This window comes from Hyla sarda, chromosome 1, assembly GCF_029499605.1.
Source record: "Hyla sarda isolate aHylSar1 chromosome 1, aHylSar1.hap1, whole genome shotgun sequence".
In the NCBI taxonomy this organism is placed as follows: domain Eukaryota; kingdom Metazoa; phylum Chordata; class Amphibia; order Anura; family Hylidae; genus Hyla; species Hyla sarda.
In genome coordinates, this window is record NC_079189.1 from 152,319,294 (window position 1) to 152,342,242 (window position 22,949).

General features: G+C 40.8%; 1 protein-coding gene across 2 annotated transcripts in view; it reads right to left on the reverse strand.

The window, feature by feature from the left end:
- Positions 1-9,878: 9,878 nt before the first annotated feature.
- Positions 9,879-22,949, reverse strand: part of USP38 (ubiquitin specific peptidase 38) — a 43,721-nt gene continuing 30,650 nt past the window's right edge. For both annotated transcript variants that reach the window (XM_056562895.1, XM_056562894.1), the window contains 6 exons: positions 21,697-21,890; positions 20,985-21,078; positions 19,920-20,026; positions 13,955-15,293; positions 10,457-10,840; positions 9,879-10,052 (listed from right to left, as the gene is read on the reverse strand). In XM_056562895.1, the coding sequence (XP_056418870.1) occupies positions 10,679-10,840; positions 13,955-15,293; positions 19,920-20,026; positions 20,985-21,078; positions 21,697-21,890 (1,896 nt within the window). In that variant the 3' untranslated portion in view covers positions 9,879-10,052; positions 10,457-10,678. The remainder of the gene's footprint in view (positions 10,053-10,456; positions 10,841-13,954; positions 15,294-19,919; positions 20,027-20,984; positions 21,079-21,696; positions 21,891-22,949) is intronic.

Here is a 22,949-nt window from a genome sequence, read left to right on the forward strand (position 1 = left end):
AGTGCATGACTTCAAAAAAGCCTTTGACTTCAAAGGAGATGTAAACAAACAGCCAGACCCCCCAATAAAATGCTATACACAAACCCACAGTCTGAATGACCTCTCACCCCGAGGTCTTCGGTTATACACAGATACAATAAAAACACATGCATGTTTCCATAATCAGGCCTTGGGCCTGACACCGCCATTAACTCCTCAGATACCGTGATCAATACAGATCACGGCATCTGCGGTAGTGCGGTACTTTGAATGGATGATTTGATCGCCCGCAGCGCTGCCGCGGCGATCCGATCATCCAGCATGGTGGCCGGAGGTCCCCTTACCTGGCTCCGGCCATCTCCCGGGGTCTTCTGCTCTGGTCTGAGATCGAGCAGAAGATCACAGATAATACTGATCGGTGCTATGTCCTATGCATAAGCACTGAACAGTATTAGCAATCAAATGATTGTTATAGATAGTCCCCTATGGGGACATAAAAAGTGTAAAAAAAAAGTTGAAAAATGTAAAAATAAAAAGTAAAGAAAAAATTTAAAAATTAAAATTGCCAGTTTTTCCCATTTTACCCCCAAAAAGAATAAAAAAATATTTTTTGGAAACATATTTGCTATCTCTGCGTGTGTAAATGTCAAAAGTATCAAAATATAATGTTAATGATCCCGTACGGTGAATGGCGTAAACGTAAAAAAGAAAAAAAAAGTCCAAAAATGCTGCTTTTTTGTCACATTTTATTCAACATTTTTTTTATAAAAAATTATCTAAAAGTTTTATATATGCAGATGTGGTATTGATAAAAAGTACAGATGACTGTAAAAAAAATGAGCCCTCATACCGCCCTATATACGGAAAAATGAAAAAGTTATAGGTGGTCAAAATAGGGCGATTTTAGATTTTTGTACTGATTTTGTACAAAAAGTTTTAGATTTTTTTTTAAGCGGTACAAAAATATTAAAGTATCTAGTCATGGGTATCATTTTAGTCATATTGACTTGACCCACAGAATAAAGAACACATGTAATTTTTACCCATTTTTACCGTAAAAAGTACAGTGTGAAAACAAAACCCTCCAAAATGTGCAGAAATGTGGTTTTCATTTAAATTTCCTCCCTAAAAAATTTTTTTTGGGGGGGGGGGGGGGGTTCGCCGTACATTTTATGGTAAAATGAGAGGTTTCATTACAAAGTACAATTGGTCACGCAAAAAACAAGCCCTTATATGGGTCTGTAAATGGAAATATAAAAAAGAGTTATGGAATTTAGGTGAGGAGGCAAAAACGAAAACGCAAAAATAAAATTGGCCTGGTACTTAAGGTTAAAATGGGCTTGGTCCTTAAGGGGTTAACCCCTTAAGGACCCGGGTTTTTTCCATTTTTGTTTTTTCCTTCTTACCTTTAAAAAATCATAACTTTCAATTTTTCACCTAAAAATCCATATGATGGCTTATTTTTTGCGCCACCAATTCTACTTTGTAATGACGTCAGTCATTTTACCCAAAAATCTACGGCGAAACAGGAAAAAAAAAAAATCTAAACTACATGCAGGAAAATGTATACGTTTAAAATTGTCATCTTCTGACCCCTATAACTCTTTATTTTTCCAAATATGGGGCGGTATGAGGGCTGAAGTTTTTAGCAGTACAATTTTTGCATTGATAGGACTTATTGATCCAAAGTCCAAAAATGCACTATTTTGGACTTTGGAATTTTTTTGCGCGTACGCCATTGACCGTTTAATTAACAATATATTTTTTATAATTGGGACATTTGCGGCGATACCACATATGTTTATTTTTATTTACACTTTTTTTTTATGGGAAAAGGGGGGGGGTGATTCAAACTTTTATTAGGAAAGGGGTTAATAGATCTTAATTCACTTTTTTTTTTTTTTTTGCAGTGTTATAGCTCCCATAGAGACCTATAACACTGCACACACTGATCTTTTACATTGATCACTGGTTTCTCATAAGAAACCAGTGATCGATGATTCTGCCGCTTGACTGCTCATGCCTGGATCTCAGGCACTGAGCAGTCATTTGGCGATCGGACAGCGAGGAGGCAGGTAGGGATCCTCCAGCTGTCATGCTGTTCGGGATGCCGCGATTTCGCCTCGGCTATCCCGAACAGCTCACTGAGCTAACCGGCATGGTTTCTCTTTCAAGCTGTGGCCCTGCGTTATAGATCGGGAGCGGACTCAGGACGTACAGGTATGCCCTGGGTCCTTAACAGGTTAAAGGGGAACTCTGGTGGAAAACTTTTCTTTTCGGAACACAGTGCTCTCTGCTGACATCTCTGTCCATTTTAGGAACTGTCCAGAGCATCATATGTTTGCTATGGGGATTTTCTTCTACTCTAGACAGTTCTTAAAATGGACAGAGAGGTCAGCAGAGAGCACTGTGGTCATGATGTCAGCAGAGAGCTCTGTGTTCCAAAAAGAAAAGAATTTCATCTGTATTATTCAGCAGCTAATAAGTACTAGAAGGATTAAGATTTTTTAATAGAAGTAATTTACAAATCTGTAACTTTCTGGCACCAGTTGATTTAAAAAATAAATAAAAAGTTTTCCACCGGAGTACCCCTTTAAGGACCAGGCTAATTTTAGTTTTGCACTTTCATTTTTTTTCCTCCTCCCCTTCTAAAAATCATAATGCGTTCAATTTTGCACCTACAGACTCATATAAGCATTTAAGGGCTTGTTTTTTACGTCACCAATTGTACTTTGTAATGACATCACTTATTTTATACCAAAATCTGCGTCAAAACCAAAACAATATTTGTGGGGTAAAATAAAAAAAAAAACACCATTTTGTAGCTTTTGGGGGCTTCTGTTTCCACGCAGTGCACTTTTGGGTAAAAATGACACCTTTTCTTTATTCTATAGGTCCATACGGTTACAAGGATATCCAATTTACCGTATTTATCGGCGTATAACACGCACTTTTTAGGCTAAAATTTTTAGCCTAAAGTCTATGTGAGTGTTATACGTCGATACACCCCCAGGAAAGGCAGGGGGAGAGAGGCCGTCGCTGCCCGCTTCTCTCCCCCTGCCTGCCCTGGGGTCTAGAGCCCTGCTTCCGGCCCTTCTCTCCCCCTGGCTATCGGCGCCGCTGCCCGTTCTCTCCCCCTGACTATCGTTGCCGGCGCCCCGACAGCCAGGGGGAGAGAAGGGGCAGCGGCCTTCCCCCGTTGCCTCCCACCATCCCCGGTGGCATAATTACCTGTTGCCGGGGTCGGGTCCCCTGCGTCGTTGCTATGCGCTGCACGGCGCGGCGCATGATGTCAGCGCAGATAGCCAGGGGGAGAGAAGGGCCGGCAGCAGGGCTCTAGACCCCAGGAAAGGCAGGGGGAGAGAAGCGGGCAGCGACGGCCTCTCTCCCCCTGCCTTTCCTGGGGGTGTATCGGGGTATACACGCGCACACACGCACCCTCATTTTACCATGGATATTTGGGTAAAAAAACTTTTTTTACCCAAATATCCTTGGTAAAATGAGGGTGTGTGTTATAGGCCGGTGCGCGGTATACCCCGATAAATATGGTATATACATTTTATTTTACTACTTTAAAAAAAAATTATATCTACATGCACCAAAATCAGTATGTTTAACATGGTCATCTTCTGACCCCTATAACTTTTTACGCATATGGGGCTATATGAGGGCTTATTTTTTCATGCGGTGATCTATAGTTTTTATCAGTACCACTTTTGTTTTGATGGGACTTTTTGATAACTTTTTATACATTTTTTTATGGTTTATGAAGTGACCAAAAATGCGCAATTTTGGACATTGGTATTTTTAATTTATTTATGTGTATGCTATCGACCGTGCAGTTAAACTAACCTTATAATTTTAATAGTTCGGACCTCTACGCACATGGTGGTACAACATGATTAACTTTTATTAATCATTCGATTGCATACACTATTCAATGGTGAGCTTTGATGGCTCATCCTTTATCAGTGTTATCGGTGCTCTGCTCTGCTGGGGCTTCCTAGAGCAGCAGAGGACCAATCGGAGACAGGTAAGGGCCCTCCTGCCGCCCATTCAGCTGATCGGGACATCACAATTTCACCGCAGTGATCCCAATCAGCTCCGCTGAGTTAACCGACATGGTTAACCCAGCATTTAGATTCCGAAATCCACTTTGATTGCGGCGTGTAAAGGGTTAATGTCTGGCATTGGCCTGACTGGCAATGCCCAGCATTAACCGTGGGTCCTGGCTGCTTATAGCAACCGGGACCCAACAGATATGAAGCATGTGCAGCTCGTAAACACGCTTCAAACACCGGTAATGGGACCAAGGCATACATGTAAGCACTCGCCCCTCACAGATTACCTCTCATGATGTAAAATTTTATAATCCTCCCAGTTCACTGCCCCAATCACGATAAACCACCCACTGCCTTTATTTTTTTTTGTATTTTTTTTAGTTTACTACCTTGATATTGCTCTGTATTTTCTTCTCAGTCGGATTCACAGACTGGGAAGGGGTGTTCCTCAGCAGGCATGACATCATCTGAAGCCATACAGGGGAGAACTTCCTCCCTCACTCTGCGACACACACAGCCCAAAGCAATTCAGTGTGTGAGATGAGCTATGATTGGATAAGGCTATATGCACCCCCCTCAGTATTTCCTGTTCTTGGACTTCTGCCAGGCCAGCAGAAGTCCAAAGTCTGTGCAAGAGATAGGGGAAAATGTGCTCTGGACAAGTAGGGAGACACCTAGTGGTAGCTTTGTTTTAATGAGAGTGTTTTAATTTGTTTTAATGAGAGTGCCCATATAAGCACCAAAGACCAAGGGCATACTGGTACGCCCTGGGTCCTTAATCCCTTAAGGACCGAGCCCATTTTCACCATAACTCCTTAAGGACTTAGGGCATACCTGTACACCCCGAGTCCGCTCCCGTTCTATAACACGGGGCAACAGCGGCCGGGATCCGTGGCTAATAGCGCGCGGCACTGATCGCGGTGCCGTGCCCTATTAAGCCTTTAGATGCGGCGTTCAGAGTTGAAATTGCAGCATCCCAACGAAATCGCAGCATCCCGAACAGCTGTAGGACAGCAGGTGGGTCCCCTACCTTCCTCCTCGCTGTCCGATCACCGCATGACTGCTCAGTGCCCGAGATCCAGACATAAGCGGTAAAGTGGCAGAATCATTGATCAATGTAAAAGATCAGTGTGTGCAGTGTTATAGCCCCCTAAAGTTAAGGAGTTAAAGTTGGATGTGTAAATGAAAATTATTTTTTTTTTTTACTAAAATGCTGGGGTAATTAGAAAATGCCCCCCAAAATTTGTAACCCCATTTCTTATGAGTATGGAAATACCGGGACATCAAGTGCTCTGCTGGCGCACTACAGGGCTCAGAAGAAGAGTGCAATTGAGCTTTTAGAGAGAATGTGTTTGGAATGGAAGTCGGGGGCCATGTGCGTATACAAAGCTCCCATGGTGACAGAACAGTGGACCCCCCCCACACGTGACCCCATTTTGGAAACTACACTCCTCACAGAATTTAATAAGGGGTGCAGTGAGCATTCACAGCCCACTGGCATTTGACAGATCTTTGGAACAGTGGGCTGTGCAGATGAAAAATTCAATTTTCACAGACCACTGTTCCAAAAATCTGTGAGATACCTGTGGGGGTGCAAATGCTTACTGCTCCCCTTATTAAATTCTGTGTGGGGTATAGTTTCCAAAATGTGGGAGGGGGGGGGGGGGTCATTGTTCTGGCACTAAGGGGACTTTGTAAACAGACGTGGCCTTCAATTTCGGTCAGATTTTTTTCTCCAAAAGCCCAATGGCGCTCCTTCTCTTCTGCGTATTGCAGTTTGCCTGCAGAGCACTTTACATCCACATATGGGGTATGCTTACTCAGAAGAGATGTGGTTACAAATTTTGGGGGGCTTTTATATTTTCCCTTGTGAAAATGAAGAATTTAGGGTAACACCAGCATTTTAGTGAAAAACTTTTTTTCATTTTCCCATCCAACTTTAGCAAAAGTTTGTCAAACATCTTGTTACGTTCCGTGTTTACAAAATGGGGTCACATGTGGGTATAAATTTTTTTGCATTTAGTCAGAACCGCTGTAAAATCAGCCACCCCTGTGCAAATCACCAATTTAGGCCTCAAATGTACATAGCGCGCTCTCTCTCCTGAGCCTTGTTGTGCATCCGCAGAGCATTTTACGCCCACATATGGGGTATTTCTGTACTCAGGAGAAAGTGTGTTACAAATTTTTTATTTTTTTTCCCTTTTACCTCTCGTGAAAATAAAAAGTATGGGGCAACACCAGCATGTTAGTGTGAAAAAATTTAGTGTAGACCCCAACTTTTCCTATTCATAAGGGGGTAAAAGCCCCCTAAAATTTGTAACAATTGCTCCCACGTACAGAAATACCCCATATGTGGCCCTAAACTGTTTCCTTGAAATTCGACAGGGTTCCGAAGTGAGAGAGCACCATGCAGATTTGAGGACTAAATTAGGGATGGCATAGGGGTGGACATTGGGAATCACTGGCATAGAATACCCCTAACAGGGTGCCTCCAGCTGTTGCTAAACTCCCAAGATGCCTGGACAGTCAGTGGCTGTCCGAAAATGCTGGGAGTAATTGTTTTGCAACAGCTGGAAGCTCTGTTTTGGAAACACTGCTGTACAATACGTTTTTCATTTTTATTGGGGGAGGGTATATGTAGTGTTTTACCCTTTATTATGTGTTCGTGTAGTGTAGTGTTTTCAGGGTGCATTCGCACAGTCGAGTTCCCCGTTAGGAGTTTGCGCTGCGGCAGAAAATTTGCTGCAGCTCAAACTTGAAGCAGGAAACTCACTGTAAACCTGCCCGTGTGAATGTACCCCGTGCAAACCTCCAGCTGTTGCAAAACTACAACTCCCAGTACGCAACGTTGGAAAACCTTGGCTTAGGTTCTGTTACCTAACTCAGCATTTCCAACCAGTGTGCCTCCAGCTGTTGCAAAACTACAACTCCCAGCATGTGCTGATCGCCGAAGGGCATGCTGGGAGATGTAGTTATGCAACAGCAGGAGGTACGCAACTACAACTCCCAGCATGAGGTGCATGCTGGGAGTTGTAGTTTTACAAGATTTAGAGGGCCACGGCTTAGAAACCACCGCACAGTGATCTCCAAAGTTTGGATCGGATGCACGAGCAGGGCACTAAAGAACCGCTTTAGAGAGCATGTATACTCCCTGAGAACAGGGAAAGGAGCACCCAGATTGATCTCTCATATGCGTGAAGTACACGGACATCATAAATGCCTCAAAATGCTCAGCATTGAAAGGGTGCCCCCGCAGAATGGCATATAGACAGACAAAAAGCTTTATTACAAAGTGAAGCCTGTTGGATTATTAGGACAAGAGCCTTAGGGAATGCAGTATTGAATGATAGACAAGACCTGAATACATTTTGCTTAGAATTTATTCAGTGTGTACATATATTTGTTTTTAACTTGTATTCTTAAACACGCCTCTTACCTACGTCAGACAGGGCGTGAATTTATACCTCCCCTGCACAGGTTAAATTGAGTCTGAAGAAACACCAAGGTGGTGCAAAACAGTGCTGTCATTCTTTTATGTGGCGTCCGAGCCCAAACCCTTTTATGCGCTTTTTGTACTGCACCTTGAAGTAAAGCCTGAGCACCAGAAGATGTGAGTGAACTCTCTTCCTTTCGCTTTCCTCTTGGATTCTTGTCGCATGAACACTATAGAGATTGAGCACCTCTGTGGCTCATAGATTCTCCTATCTGTATGGACTCATCACGTTAGCATAGCTTCAGTTGCTGGAGAAGGTTGTGCAGACTGTTGCGTCTGATATATGAGATTTGTAAATTACTTTGATTAAAAAATCTTAATCCTTCCAGTACTAATTAGCTGTTGTATACTACAGAGGAAATACTTTTCTTTTTGCATTTCTTTTTTTCTGTCCATAGTGCTCTCTGCTGACACCTATGTCCATGTCAGGAACTGTCCAGAGCAGGAGAGGTTTGCTATGGGGATTGGATTCTAATCTGGACAGTTCCTGATACAGACAGAAGTGTCAGCAGAAAGCACTGTGGTCAGACTGAAGAGAACTACACAACTTCCTCTGTAGTATACAGAAGCTGATAAGTACTGGAAGGGTTAAGATTTTTAATAGAAGTAATTTACAAATCTGTAACTTTCTGCCACCAGTTTATTAAGACCTAAAAATAAAAAAAAAGTCCGCACCAGAGTACCCCTTTAAGGTGTTAAGGGGTTAAGCACTGGTAAAGTGATAGCTGAGCTGTGATTGGTTGCTATGGGCAAAACCAGTGTTTTTTGTATTAGGCAGATTGATAATACGGGGCCATTTGTGTGCAGCTTTATCAGACTTAAATATTAGATTGTGAAAAACAAATGCCACTTTTTATACCCATTTTGCCATAGTTTGAGTGCGAACATAGCCTAATTGTTCACATATTCCTTCTCAACAAGGTTACACAAAATATCCCCAAAACACAAGACTGATATAGCAAAACCTATATGACCTGATGTTTTCAATGCAATCTTCTATTTATAGAAGCAGCGTCATGCCAAAATTACTTAGTATAGTAAGTCAAGCTATTTCTATGTGTTCCCAGACATCTATCAGACACCTCTGTCAATGCTTAATGCTTGCTGTAGCAAAACTAACATTATTTGTTATTATTATTTTTATTAGGCAATGTATATCTTCAAGACTAGCATATGGTTCTTTGACTAAAAGCAAACATGTTTCATAACTTCTGAAACATGCTACATTTCTCTTTGTATATTTTATCACAAATCTGCCTCCTGGTGTTCTATTAAAGAAACAGCATCAAATTGGGGAAGTGTTTAAATGGGCACTTAAACATCTAAAAACTTTTTATACATTGAACATCTTGGCAAAACAATAGTTTTTTCTAATATACTGCTTTAAATTTTTTTTCAAATTTTATTAAAGAAAATTGCCTTTGAAAATCCCACCACTAGGGGTCCCCATACCTCCTGGGACACTGATGAGTCCAAGGGTCATGGACACGAGATGGCTGATTGACAAGGCTGCAGGAGGAACACAGCCTGCAGCAACACTACTGTAACAGTTTTACCAATCATGTACCTCCAGCTGTTGCAAAACTAGAGATCCAAGCATGCCTGGACAGCCAGAGGATGTCTGGGCATGGTTGGAGTTGTAGTTTTGCAAAAGCTGTAGGCACACAGCTGAAGGGAACACTGCTACATAAAAGAGTAAATCTTTTTTCTAAGATTTGTTACAGAAGTCCTCTCTAGAGGCCACAGTTATTATTGATCACTGCATCTAAGTACTTGTGATGAGAGATAACTCTAATCCTGGTGTTGTTGAGAAAACATTGCTCACACACATCTTGTGATTTTTTGGTGAACAAATAGGTGTGTAAAATGACATATGCGGCAAGTTTTACCCTGCTTAAGGGGTTCAAGTATGTAATTACTAGCCCTATAAAAAAAGAAATGCTCATGTTCTCTTTCCTAAGGCATCTTTATACCTTAAAAGGGGTACTCCACTGCCCCAGCGTCCAGAACATTTTGTTCCGAATGCTGGCTGCAGGTATCGTGACGTCACGGCCACGCCCCTCGAGTCGCCACGCTCTCAGACTTTCACGAGGGGCGTGGCCGTGATGTCACGACCCCCGCAGCCTGCACCCAGCCTTCGGAACAAAACGTTCTAGACGCTCGGGCAGTGGAGTACCCCTTTAAAAAGGTATTAAAATAAAAATATATCCGTCCGTCTCACTTTAGCTGATCTGCTATACCAGAAACAACCCATAACGAGGTGCAGTACAGTTTTTGAAGATGTTCAACCCCACTGTTATATGGTAAGTTAGCACTTTGTAGTAATATAAGCAAGACCATAAGAACTTTATGGAACCACTTTTTTACTCCGGCAATAAAGTAAACTTTAAGCTGCAATCCATAATATTAACAATATAGAATACTTATCACACGAGACAATCCAAAGGAATCTCATTTTGATTTACAGTACTGCAAGGCACATACAGAACTTTCCCTCATTTACACAGCAGATGTTCTCCCTGAAGTAGAATTAAAAAAAAAAAAATTCTGAAAACAATTAAGAAATACTATAAATTTAGCATTTTGTTTTCTAGTTAAAAAAAAAAAAAAAAAAAACCTTGTAGATCATGCATTTTCATAAAACGTGATTTCATAGACATATACATATTCTCTCTGATGCTTTATGATATTTTAGTGGAAAATACCCTGAACTGGATAAAAATGCAAACCATTATTGCTTTCGGCATTGGATGCACCATAAAGCTTTCACTATTTCAGGAAAATGTAACACAAAACAATGAATAGTGAAAATAGTCTGTTTTATAATTACATTTATAGAAGAACTGTATAATATTTCATATATATATATATATATATATATATATATATATATATATATACATACATATATACATACACATACACATAGGCAGCTTTTTCTCTTCTTAGGGACGCACTGATGCATATCCATTCAAGTGTTCATAATTCTTGTGAATATAAACAAGAAGCTGCCCATCAATGTAATAGATTGGTATTTGTTTAGTAAAATGTGATATGTCACAGTCACAATTGGACTACACAGTCATCGGCCAGTGTGGTTTTCTCATCAGTGCATATTGGACAATGTAAAGACATTTTGTCTTATTCAAAAGACAAGTCTGCCAATGGTGCTGAAGCCTCCTTCTCCACCACCTCCACTAGGACCACAGCTCCCAGGTGGGTCATTGTCATCAAAACCATTAGGTCGAAAGGAGCAGGAAGCAGATGCTGCTTGTAGAGCCCGTGCGCGTGCATTAAGTTCTTGCTCCTAAAGAAGGCAAAATAAAGAGAAAAGCATAAATCTTTGCAGCACTGTAGTCCCTCTGGCCCTAATAAAGCAGGGGAGGGAAATATATTCAGTTACTGGGCCTATATATACCCCACACCATTTCGAAATTTTATTAATGGGTTGAGACTAGAGATGAGCGAACTTACAGTAAATTTGATTCATCACAAACTTCTCGGCTCGGCAGTTGATGACTTATCCTGCGTAAATTAGTTCAGCCTTCAGGTGCTCCGGTGGGCTGGAAAAGGTGGATACATTCCTAGGAAAGAGTCTCCTAGGACTGTATCCACCTTTTCCAGCCCACCGGAGCACCTGAAAGCTGAACTAATTTATGCAGGAAAAGTCATCAACTGCCGAGCCGAGAAGTTTGTGACGAATCGAATTTACTGTAAGTTCGCTCATCTCTAGTTGAGACCCATTTAAAAACACTTCTTTCTGTACAGTGTGTGTGAATGGTAAAAAGGAACCTTGGAACCTTTTTGTGAACTATTGTGTGAAAAGGAGTCTATAAGAATGTCTACCCTGGGCTTCTTTTCACTGTTTCATTGCAGATTTATAATCTCTTCAGACAACAAAACCATGTTTTGCATAGGTCTTCATAAAATCTTTCCTCAGAGGAGAAATACTGTTTACGAATAGTCATTAGGATTTTTTAAACAGGTTCTCATTCTGCAGTGATGTCTTGGGGGCATTTTCACAGTTCAATTGTGTTTTCTGCTCCTTTGTCACTTCTGCACTGGATCTAGAGCGGTCACTAACAGCTTACTTTTTTGGCGATTCTTCAGAGTACAACCAGGATAAGCGTAACTTATGATCCTGGACGTTACATTTTTTGATTACTATGGTTACTGACTGTACCATGATCAAAAAGGGGACTTCCTGCAATGATCAGCTCACTAAGAGATTTAGTACACAAAAATACTTAGTGCTTCTTGTTTAGCCAAGGGCTATTAAAATTTTTGGTGGGCTACTAATGTTTCCTTGCTATATGTTTAAATTCTATCAAATGAAAATTTTCTATCTATTATATTTTGTAGTCTCTGTACATTATGGAATAAACCTTACACTGAATAGCATCTCTGTGGTTTGCGGCATCCTTATCTTCTATATACAGTCATGGCCGTAAATGTTGGCAGCCCTGAAAATTTTCAAGAAAATGAAGTATTTCTCACAGAAAAGGATTGCAGTAACACATGTTTTGCTATACACATGTTTATTCCCTTTTTTTGGGTTTAGTTCCAATACACACAAAGGGAGAGGAAAAAAAAGCTAATTGTACATAATGTCACACCAAACTCCAAAAATGGTCTGGACAAAATTATTGGCACCCTTACAAAATTGTGGAAAAATAAGATTGTTTCAAGCATATGATGCTCCTTTAAACTCACCTGAAGCAAATAACAGGTGTGGGCAATCTAAAAATCACACCTGAAAGCAGATAAAAAAGGAGAGAAGTTCACGTAGTCTTTGCATTATGTGTCTGTGTGTGCCACACTAAGCATGGACAACAGAAAGAAGAGAACTGTCTGAGGACTTGAGAACCAAAATTGTGGAAATATATCAACAATCTCAAGGTTACAAGTCCATCTCCAGAGATTTAGATTTGCCTTTGTCCACAGTGTGCAACCTTATCAAGACGTTTGCAACCCATGGCACTGTAGCTAATCTCCCTGGGCATGGATGGAAGAGAAAAAGTGATGAAAAGGTGTCAATGCAGGATAGTCCGGATGGTATATAAGCAGCCCCAAACAAGTTCCAAGGATATTCAAGCTGTCCTGCAGGCTCGGGGAGCATCAGTGTCAGTTTCAACTATCCGTTGACATTTAAATTAAATGAAACGCTATGGCAGGAGATCCAGGAGGACCCCACTGCTGACACAGAGACACACAAAGACTACATTTTGTCAAAATGAACTTCGGTAAGCCAAAATCCTTCTGGGAAAGTGTATTGTGGACAGATGAGACCAAGATAGAGCTTTTTGGCAAAGAACATCATTATACTGTTTACTGAAAATGGAATGAGGCCTACAAATAAAAGAACACAGTACCTACAGTGAAATATGGTGAAGGTTCAATGATGTTTTAGGGTTCTTTTGTTGCCTCTGGCACTGGGTGCCTTGAATGTGTGTAAGGCATCATGAAATCTGAGGATTACCAACGGATTTTGGGTCACACTGTACAGCCCAGTGTCAGAAAGCTGGGTTTGTGTCCGAGATCTTGGGTCTTCCAGCAGAACAATAATTTTAACATATGTCAAAAAGCACCCAGAAATGGATGGCAACAAGGCGCTGGAGAGTTCTGAAGTGGCCAGCAATGAGTCCAGATCTAAATCCCATTGAACACCTGTGGAGAGATCTTAAAATTGCTATTGGGAAAAGGCACCCTTCCAATAAGAGAGACCCGGAGCAGTTTGCAAAGGAAGAGTGGTCCAACATTCCGGCTGAGAGGTGTAAGAAACGTATTGATTGTTATAGAAAGCGACTGAATTCAGTTATTTTTTCCAATGGGTGTGCAACCAAATATTAAGTTATGGGTGCCAATAATTTTGTCCAACCTATTTTTGGAGTTTGGTGTGACATTATGTCCAATTTGCTTTTTTTTCCTCCTTTTTTGGTTTAGTTCCAATACACACAAAGGGAATAAACATGTGTACAGCAAAACATGTGTTACTGCAATCCTTTTCTGTGAAAAATACTTCATTTTCTTGAAAAATTTCAGGGGTGCCAACATTTACAGACACACACACACACACACACACACACTTGCGCGCGTTGTGGGAGAGACAGTGCAGCTTAAAAACAAGCCAAAACAATAGTGCAAATCAATTCTAATGAATTAAGATTTACAGAGCATTTAATGTAAAGTATACCAGGAAGATCACAAGAGAACTAACTCACAGTAGGTCAGTCCAAAACGGATTTATTTACACTGAAAAATGTTAGTTCAGTGTTTAATAAGCTCCAACTGTGCAGAACACATACCTGACTGCTTTGAGCAATCCAGCACAAGATAAAAAAAGATAAACAAATTTATGAAAAAAAAAAAAATCTGTGTTTTATCAGTTACTTAAATCTACACGGTAGGTATCACTTCATACCTGTAAATAGAGCTTATTATCCTTTGTAATCGCATCCATGAGCTCCTTTTGAAGCGGGGGCTCTCCATTGACCCACAGTCCATGTGCAGAAGTAGACTGCAAATTCTCTATATCACCAGAACTGTGCTTTTTATATATCAGCACATAAGCAGTGTCCTTTGGAAAGCGACTTGTAATATTTAAAACAGACTGGAACGATGTAAAAGTCACTCTACTGTCATTAAACAGAAACCATTCTTTTGACAAATCGTTGCACAGCTTTTCATTTCCAACAACAGAGTTGCATGCTTCCTTGCCTACTATCTGACTTTGATGAGACGATAAGCTGCCTTTCTCCGGTTGGATACACCTTGTTGAGTTAGTGACATTCCTAGCATATGAGTAATAATGGCCGCTTTCTGAAGAGGTACCCGAATGGACCACAATGGAACTTAAAACATAAGGTATAAATTGTGAGCAGCTTTTATCTTCAGTGCCAGATGGCTTAAGCTTTTTGGCCAAGTTTTCTCCAACATCAGGAATGTCAACATCTCTATTCCAATCTTTAGGAGAAACCACTGAGGTAGTTCTTTCTACTGGCAGCTCAAGTACCAGCGGAATGGACACATTATCCAGAATTTTACGCCTCACATGACATTTCGGATCATATGAAAATCTTAAAAGAGTTAGTATGAGGTATTCTGGCTCTTCCAGGATTTGCATAGTCTTTTCAGCATTCTGGAGGGAAGAACACTTTTCACAATGATAACGATTTTCTCCATCAAGGATCTCGGGAGCTAAGAAATAGTTCAACAAGTCTGTTACAGAGAGCGGTTTATCTCGCCTGCTGTTTCTACAAGAGTCTTTAGCACACTCTACAGTGCTTTCACAAGCAGGGGTGTCCAATACAAGGGGACCATTGGTCTGCATTTCACACCCAGCAGATTTCAGCTTGGTGGGGTCTTTGCTGCCTTCATCAACTGAGGGAACATTTATACTTGGCGCTTTAGTTTCTGGTGCAACATCAATCTCTATACAATCATCATCTTTTTCTGTGGGGGAGATCACGTTCTGCGCAGGTGTGTCAGCTGCTAAAGGACAAAATGCTAAAGAAAGGTCTGAGAAGGCTTCTATCTTTTGTGATGTACTCCTGCAGTTCAAGCAACAAATATTAGTTTGAAGCTTTCCTCCAAACATGCTTTCTATTAGGGTCTTATCTTCACTTCTCCAGCCTGTGCTCTGTGGATGGAGAAAGACTTCAGCGCCTGAAGGAGAAGAAGGCTGCATATTACTATCAGAGATCATAGTGTCCGGACTCCTTGAGGACAGGGCTTTAAGAGTCTTCTCCTCTTCATGTAATCTAAGACCAAAAATAATCCATTACCAAAAAGGAAAGTGCAAAGTAAGTGCCAAATTTGACATACCAAAATAATCTCTTGAATTCACCTATCTACACAGATTTAGAAAATGTTCCATTTAGGGTATGCTGCTTTATCATTATTTACTTATATAGAAGAAAAAGTTTTTAAAAAAACCTGTGTGCTTTTGAAGTAAAAACAAGGTATATTTGGGTGCGATAACCCCCTTCAAGACAGGATTGCCAGCATTCTAAAGATGTACTGTCATTTAAATTAACTTCATACAGTACAGAGACCCCCCCCCCCCCCTCTGATCGTTCGTCATAGCCGAGTGAATCATACTGCAGCGAAGTTCACTCCCCTGCGCAACGCAGGAGACTTGTTCTATACACTATGATGGAACCCGTTTCCTTCAATCAGCAGGGCTGCACAACAGAGGGGTGAAGCGTGCATCACTTGAGTATAACCTTCAAGGGGGGTCTGAACACTGAGAACCTGACAGATCTAATCAACACTTGACAGGTCTGTGCAACATGTGAAAAGATAACTGACAGAAAGGAGAAGTTTCACAATTGGCTAGAATAAGTCACATGAACATAATGATAATCAGTCAATATCATTATTTAGTTTATTAGAGAGTTACTCGAATTCAACTGGGTTTTCAAATAAACTGGTGCCAGAAAATTATCCAGATTTATTACTTCTATGTAAAAATATTGACCCTTCCAGTACTTAGCTGCTGTATGCTACAGAGGAAGTTGTGCTGTTCTTTCCAGTCTGACCACAGTGCTCTCTGCTGACACCTATGTCCATGTTAGGAACCTTTCAGAGCAGGAGAAGGTTTGTTTTTTTTCTTAATGAGAAACTGCTTTTACTCTGGACAGTTCCTGACACTGACAAAGGTGTCAGCAGAGGTCAGTGGAAAGAACTAAACAACTTCCTATGTAGTATACAGCAGCTGATCGGTACTGAAAGTATTAAGATGTTTAAATATAAGTAATTTACAAATCTGTTGAACTTTCTGCCACTAGTTGATTTAAAAACATTTAATTTATTTTTCACTGGAGTACCCCTTTAAAGGGCTTTTAACTAAACTATGACTTTTTTTTTGTCAAGTAAACCAAGCTTCACTCTTCTCTATAAAAACAGTCTATATACTTACACTAACACAGTTAGGTGATAATACTGGGAAAGATGCTGGATCTAAAAATCCCTGATGTTGCTCATCTCTCACTGGCTGAAGGCCTCTTTTAAGAGTGAATAACAGTCTGTACTTGGCTTATAGGACTCTTATTCCTACTACTAGTATAGTGCAGATATTCTTGAGCAAAATTAATTGGCGAGTGCACAAACCAATGTGAGTGGAACCTCTACACAGCACTGTAGAATATATTGTTCTATATAAATAATCCAAACAAAAGTAGGGCTGTCAGTCATGGAAGTCACGAATGGTGGGGGTGTAATAGATGTATCTATGTTTTTAATGTAAAATGTTCATTTAGGAGCCCCCCTCCCATATCGCCTCTCTCCCATCTTGTCCTCACCATTGTGTAGAGGAAACAGCATTCCATGAGGATAATCCTACTCCCCCATCTGCTCACTCCGGAATCACCCCTCCCATTGTGTGAAGACTTTGAACAAAGAAAGCCCGCGAACATTCAGGAATTACATGTCTTTCCTCCTAGCAGGGGGTGGGAACTTATGTTAATGACAAAAGTGATATAAGCTTGTAGGATTTGAAATCCGGACCGAGAAAACCGTATTCGGGGAAAAATGAGACAACCGGAGTCAGCGTTTGACTCCGGTCAGCTCATTGAAATGAATGGGGTTCGGGCCAGATTCGGCTGGGATACGGGAGCGGACAGTTTTCGCCCCTCCCAACCGGATCCAGCAACCATACACTACAGTCGTAGTGTGAAAGCACCCTAAGATAGCTACAAGAGCACTGATAAAATCCACGTCAGGGGTCAGTGTTAGTTTTAGGCAGAGTCTGTGGTGGCTTGAAAAAACACTTGATGGCCAGCACGTGATAATGGTTAAAGGGGTACTCCGGTGAAAACATTTTTTCTTTTAAATCAACAGGTGGCAGAAAGTTAAACATATTTGTAAATTACTTCTATTAAAAATCCTTAATCCTTCCTGTACTTATATGCTGTTGAATACTACAGAGGAAATTCTTTTCTTTTTGGAATGCTCTCTGATGACATCACGAACACAGTTCTCTCTGCTGACGTTATTATAATAATAATGCTTCATTTATTGCTGTCCTTAGTGGGATTTGAACCCAAGTCCTCAGCACTGCAAGGCAGCAGTGCTAACCACTAGGGATGTAAGAAAAAAATCGATTCTCGCGATAATCGCGATTTTTTCATTTGCCGATACTGAATCGATTCAAAATATTTTTGAATCGATTCTTTTAGGGATGTGGAATTTTTATCTCCTGACGCCCGGAACAGCATGTTCCAGGCATCAGAAGATAAAAGTTCCACATTTGTGGAGCCGGGCAGGCCGGATCTGACACGGCGTCGCTCTGGGTGTATGGAGCGGGCTCCGACTCGTGCCCGCTCCGTACTATGCGACCCCCAGCTGATTTCAGTAGCCGGGGGCCGCCGCTAATAGCCAGCATGCGGCGATCGCCGCAGCTGGCTATTAAAGGAGTACTCCGGTGCACACTTTTCTCATGTTATCCCGACCGGGCTGCAAAATAAAAGAAAACGCACTTTATCTTACCTGCCAACGAGCCCCCGGAGCTCCGGTACAGGTGTTCGGTCCCCGGGCTGTATTCTTCTTACTTCCTGTTAGCCCGGCACATCACACGGAGCTTCAGCCTATCACCAGCAGAGGCGGGACATCGCTGCGGCCAGTGATAGGCTGAAGCTCCGTGTGACGTGCCGGGCTAACAGGAAGTAAGAAGAGTACAGCCCGGGGACCGAACACCTGTACCGGAGCTCCGGGGGCTCGTTGGCAGGTAAGATAAAGTGCGTTTTCTTTTCATTTGCAGCCCGGACGGGATAACATGAGAAAAGTGAGCACCGGACTACTAGATCGCCGCTGTCAAAGCTGACAGCGGCGTCTATTGGGATCTATGAATGCTCCCAGGTGGGCGCTGTATCGGGATATATCGTGATGTATCATCACCTAGACGGTATCGCGATATATCGGGATATATCGAATCACCACACTGGTATCGCGATTCGAATCGCCAAATTCTTGGCGATTCACACCACTACTAACCACTGAGCCACCATGCTGCCCTTAGCATACATCTCCTATGCATGGTTGCTAAAATGGACAGAGATGTCAGCAGAGAGCACTGTGCTCGTGATGTCATCAGTGTTCCAAAAAGAAAGGAATTTCCTCTGTAGCATTCAGCAGCTAATAAGTACTGGAAGGATTAAGATTTTTTAATAGAAGTAATTTACAAATATGTTTAACTTTCTGCCACCAATTGATTTAAAAGAAAAAAGGTTTTCACCGGAGTACCCCTTTAAATGTGCACTGTCAGATCCAAAAACGTTTTATATGTTGTTACTGATGTAAAATTAAAAGACTTTTTGTAATATGATTGTTTACTTTTTTTTTGAATATTTAATAAAGAAAATGGCCCCTGAAAATCCTATCACTAGGTGTCCCCATACCTACTCTGACACTAACCAGTCCCACAGCAGCATCAGGCTTGTCCATGAGTCATGGACAAGGCTGAATAAGCAGACACACCAATCACCTCCCACCACCACAACAGAGGGACATGCCCCCTTCTGGAGAGGATTTCTAACACTGTCAGCTAATGGCGAGGTATTTTAAAAAAAAAAAAATATAGTTGATAGCGGCATAAAAATTAGATGTACATGGTCAAGATTAGGTACTGAATAAAATTAATTGTTTTATTTTTTGTGGTATCTGACAGGTACACTTTAAATTTTAAATAATAGTAGAATAAGTTTTAAAGTTGGTAGCAGAGTGATCCTAAGTCCAAATAACATACACAAAGTATACTCTCTACATGCTATCATATGGGCAAGCAGCGGGACTAGGTCATCATCATTTTCTGGAAACAAAGCTGCATGGTAAGAGGGGCATCAGCACAGCTAAGTTGCTTTTATTAAGTATAAATCAAAGTTTATACACATAAAATGCATTACAGCTATTTATTTTTGTTATGCGGCTGACATGTTCTGTGCAGGTCATTTCTTGCACTGATGCAGTTAAAGGCATCTAACCTGCTGATATGGGCTAACAGGGCAGGAGACTCCTATTACAATTCATCCAACCTTCTGCAGGTAAATAACTCAAGGCCACTCGTCACTGCAGAGGGCCAAATAATTGTTTATGAGGAGGCGCTGTTACCGCAGCACACATATCGACATACCTAGGGATAATGTAGCACCGCCAGTTCACCCAATGACTACATTAGCATAGTAATGAAAAGGATACACCAAAAAATGACGCAGCGAAGAGGTACAATAAAGGGAAGAAGTTAATCTGTGCTAATAACCAATTAAAGCAGGTCCGATTCCTCCAATCTGCTGTCAGATTGCCCTTTAACTATACAAAGTTATTGGCAGGATATAATTAATAACTATATTATAGGACTGCAGACACAGCAACGGATAAACCAACTACTATACCTATCTAGAAGAAATCGAAGGTACTCTGAGCAATCTTGCTGAGATCGTGGCGTAAACCAAGGTGGTCTAGAAGCCTCAAAAAAAACCTGAGGTGCATATGCTTCTCTCTGTGTATAAAAACAAATGAAACACCATCAAGTGAAATGTAATAAAAATAAAAAAGTTTTATACTTTATGGCCCTTATAAGAACCTGGTTATTAAATACTATTTATTATAATTGAACAGTCAAAATGTATAAAATTTACCTGATTATTTGAGATGAGTGAACTTACAGTAATTCTATTCGTCACAAACTTCTCGGCTCTGCAGTTGCTGACTTTAGCCTGCATAAATGAGGTCAGCTTTCAAGTGCTCCGGTGGGCTGGAAAAAGGTGGATACAGTCCTAGGAGAGAGTCTCCAGCCCACCAGAGCACCTGAAAGCTGAGCTCATTTATGCAGGCTAAAGTCAGCAAACACAGAGCTGAGAAGTTTATGACGAATCGAATCACTGTAAGTTCGCTCATCTCTACTGATAATATTAAACAAAACATCATAATCAAAACAATATTAACTAAACTGTATGAAATATACAGCACCCCCCCCCAAAGAAGAGAAAATCCCTTTAAAGTGAAATATAACTTCTAGTTCTGGGCTGTATACCGGTTCCTAACGAATACCGGTGTGTTTTCAGTTTTTTTCTTCCGGGGCACCGTTCAGAACATTGCAGGGGGTCGGATCTATAACTTATCCCTTATTTCACTGCACTACTCCTTAAATGTAATCCTCTTTATGTATTGTGTCATGAGACAGGAGAATCATAAAAAGTCATATATATAGAAGTTCTATTTGTTTCCCAGGAGATCCTTTCTTTTTAAAAGCTAGACATGTCTCTGGTTATAAGGCCACCAGCTGCAGCCCTCTATACGAGGCCAGGACAAAGTACCATGCCCAGTCACCTGGAAATGTAATGGACCAAACAAAAAACATCTGTATTCTCTGCAAGTTTTTAACATGCAGAAAATCTAATAGACTGTCAAACAACTGAGCTAGTTTTATGTGTATTCTTTTATTGGGATTTTATTACCTGGGTATGAGCCAAGAATGCAAAAAGGTGCTGGAGTTTCTTCATCAATGTGTTGCACCCATTCAAGTTAAGTGACAACACCTGCCTCCTAAAACTGAAATAACATCAAATAAATATGTGCACGTTCCAGGGCATACTGTTATTTTGGACTCCTCCACATCAACATACTACAGTTTCAGAATTAGACATTAAAAAGGGGGGGGTTATCCAGCAAAAATGTTCTCCATTATCATGGTGCCCAGTCTCTGGGGAACTTCTCTTCCTGATGCTGCCAACAATATGTCACACCACCACTCAACCAATCACTGGTTCCAGCATGTCCCTGTTATCCCACAGCCTGGGCCCATTTATTGAAGAAAAAATGAAAAAAAAAAAAAAAAAAAATTTTTTTTCCTGGATAACCCTTTTAAATTATGTCAAATTAAAACTACATCAGTAAATGTAGCCCTACAGATTAATAATGTAGCAATGAATTCTATCTGCACAGATATGTGGAAAATAAAGTAAAAAACAAAAAAGTGGAGTAACATACGTGTATGGCCAGCCCTTTATTAAAAGTGAAAGGCTAAAGGAATTAAAGCTGGAAAAACTATTCCCGCTACATGTCATACCCTGTTGCCATCTTTTGTACAACGTAACAGAACTGGGAACTTGTCCAGTTACAAGGCATTATTGCCACCGCTTCAGTGGATATCATCTCTTGGGCACTTACTCTGTAGCCATAAAAAGTGCTTGTAAGACACTATTCATATAACATGTATTCCCTAGGTTGATCAGCCCAGTTTTTCCAGTCTCTGATTTCCCCGACAGCCTGGGTAGACAGGATGCTAAAGCATTGGATTGAGATGTCCAGGCACTTTGGTTTAAAATAAGTTTAATCTTTTCTTCAGATGGTTTTGGTAAGTCCTAAGAGAAAACAAAAAGAAGATATATCAACTTCACACTACACTATCTGTACACGTATTAACTAATTAAAAACCATGGAACTCCCCTTATTACATTTTCCTAATCAATTTCCTACAATAACTTCCTGTGGAGCCAATGACCAATTTTTAAAAAAGGTTGTACAAGAGCAGACTTTCCTTCTGAAGACTTGTATACCTGTGTATACTTGTATAACTATTTGGTCTAAAAATGCATCACCTACACAGCCTACGTCCACAACTCAACAAATCATTCAAAACCACAAGTATATTGTAATATACATAGTAACATAATTCATAAGGTTGAAAAAAAGACCAGAGTCCATCACGTTCAAACTATTACCCCAATGAGTCCCTACTGAGTTGATCCAGAGGAAGGCAAAAAACCCTCATACTAGAGGTAAAAATTCCTTCCCAACGCCAAATATGGCAGTCAGAATAAATCCCTGGATCAACGTTCTGTCCCTATTAATCTAATATACATAACTAGCAATGTTATTACTCTCCAAAAATGCATCCAGACCCCTTTTGAACTCTTTTACAGAGTTCACCATGACCCCCCTCCTCTGGCGGAGAATTTCACTGTCTCACTGCTCTTACAGTAAAGAACCCCCGTCTGTGCTGCTGTAGAAACATTCTTTCCTCTAGACGTAGAGGATGCCCCCTTGTTATATATACAGTCCTGGGTATGACTAGATCATGGGAGAGATCTCTGTACGGTCCCCTGATATATTTATACATAGTTATTAGGTCACCCCTAAGCCTTCTTTTTTCTAAACTAAACAACCTTAATTCTGATGTGAGGAACCTTCTTTCCTGTAAACGTAGAGATTGACCCCTTGTTATAGATACAGTCCTAAATAACCCTAATTCTGATTATCTTTCTGGGTACTGTAGTCCTCCCATTCCCCGTTTTACCCTGGTTGCCCATCTTTGAACCCTCTCCAGGTCCACTATATCTTTCTTGTACACTGGTGCCCAGTACTGTACACAGTATTCTATGTGTGGTCTGACTATCGATTTGTACAGCGGTAGAATTATT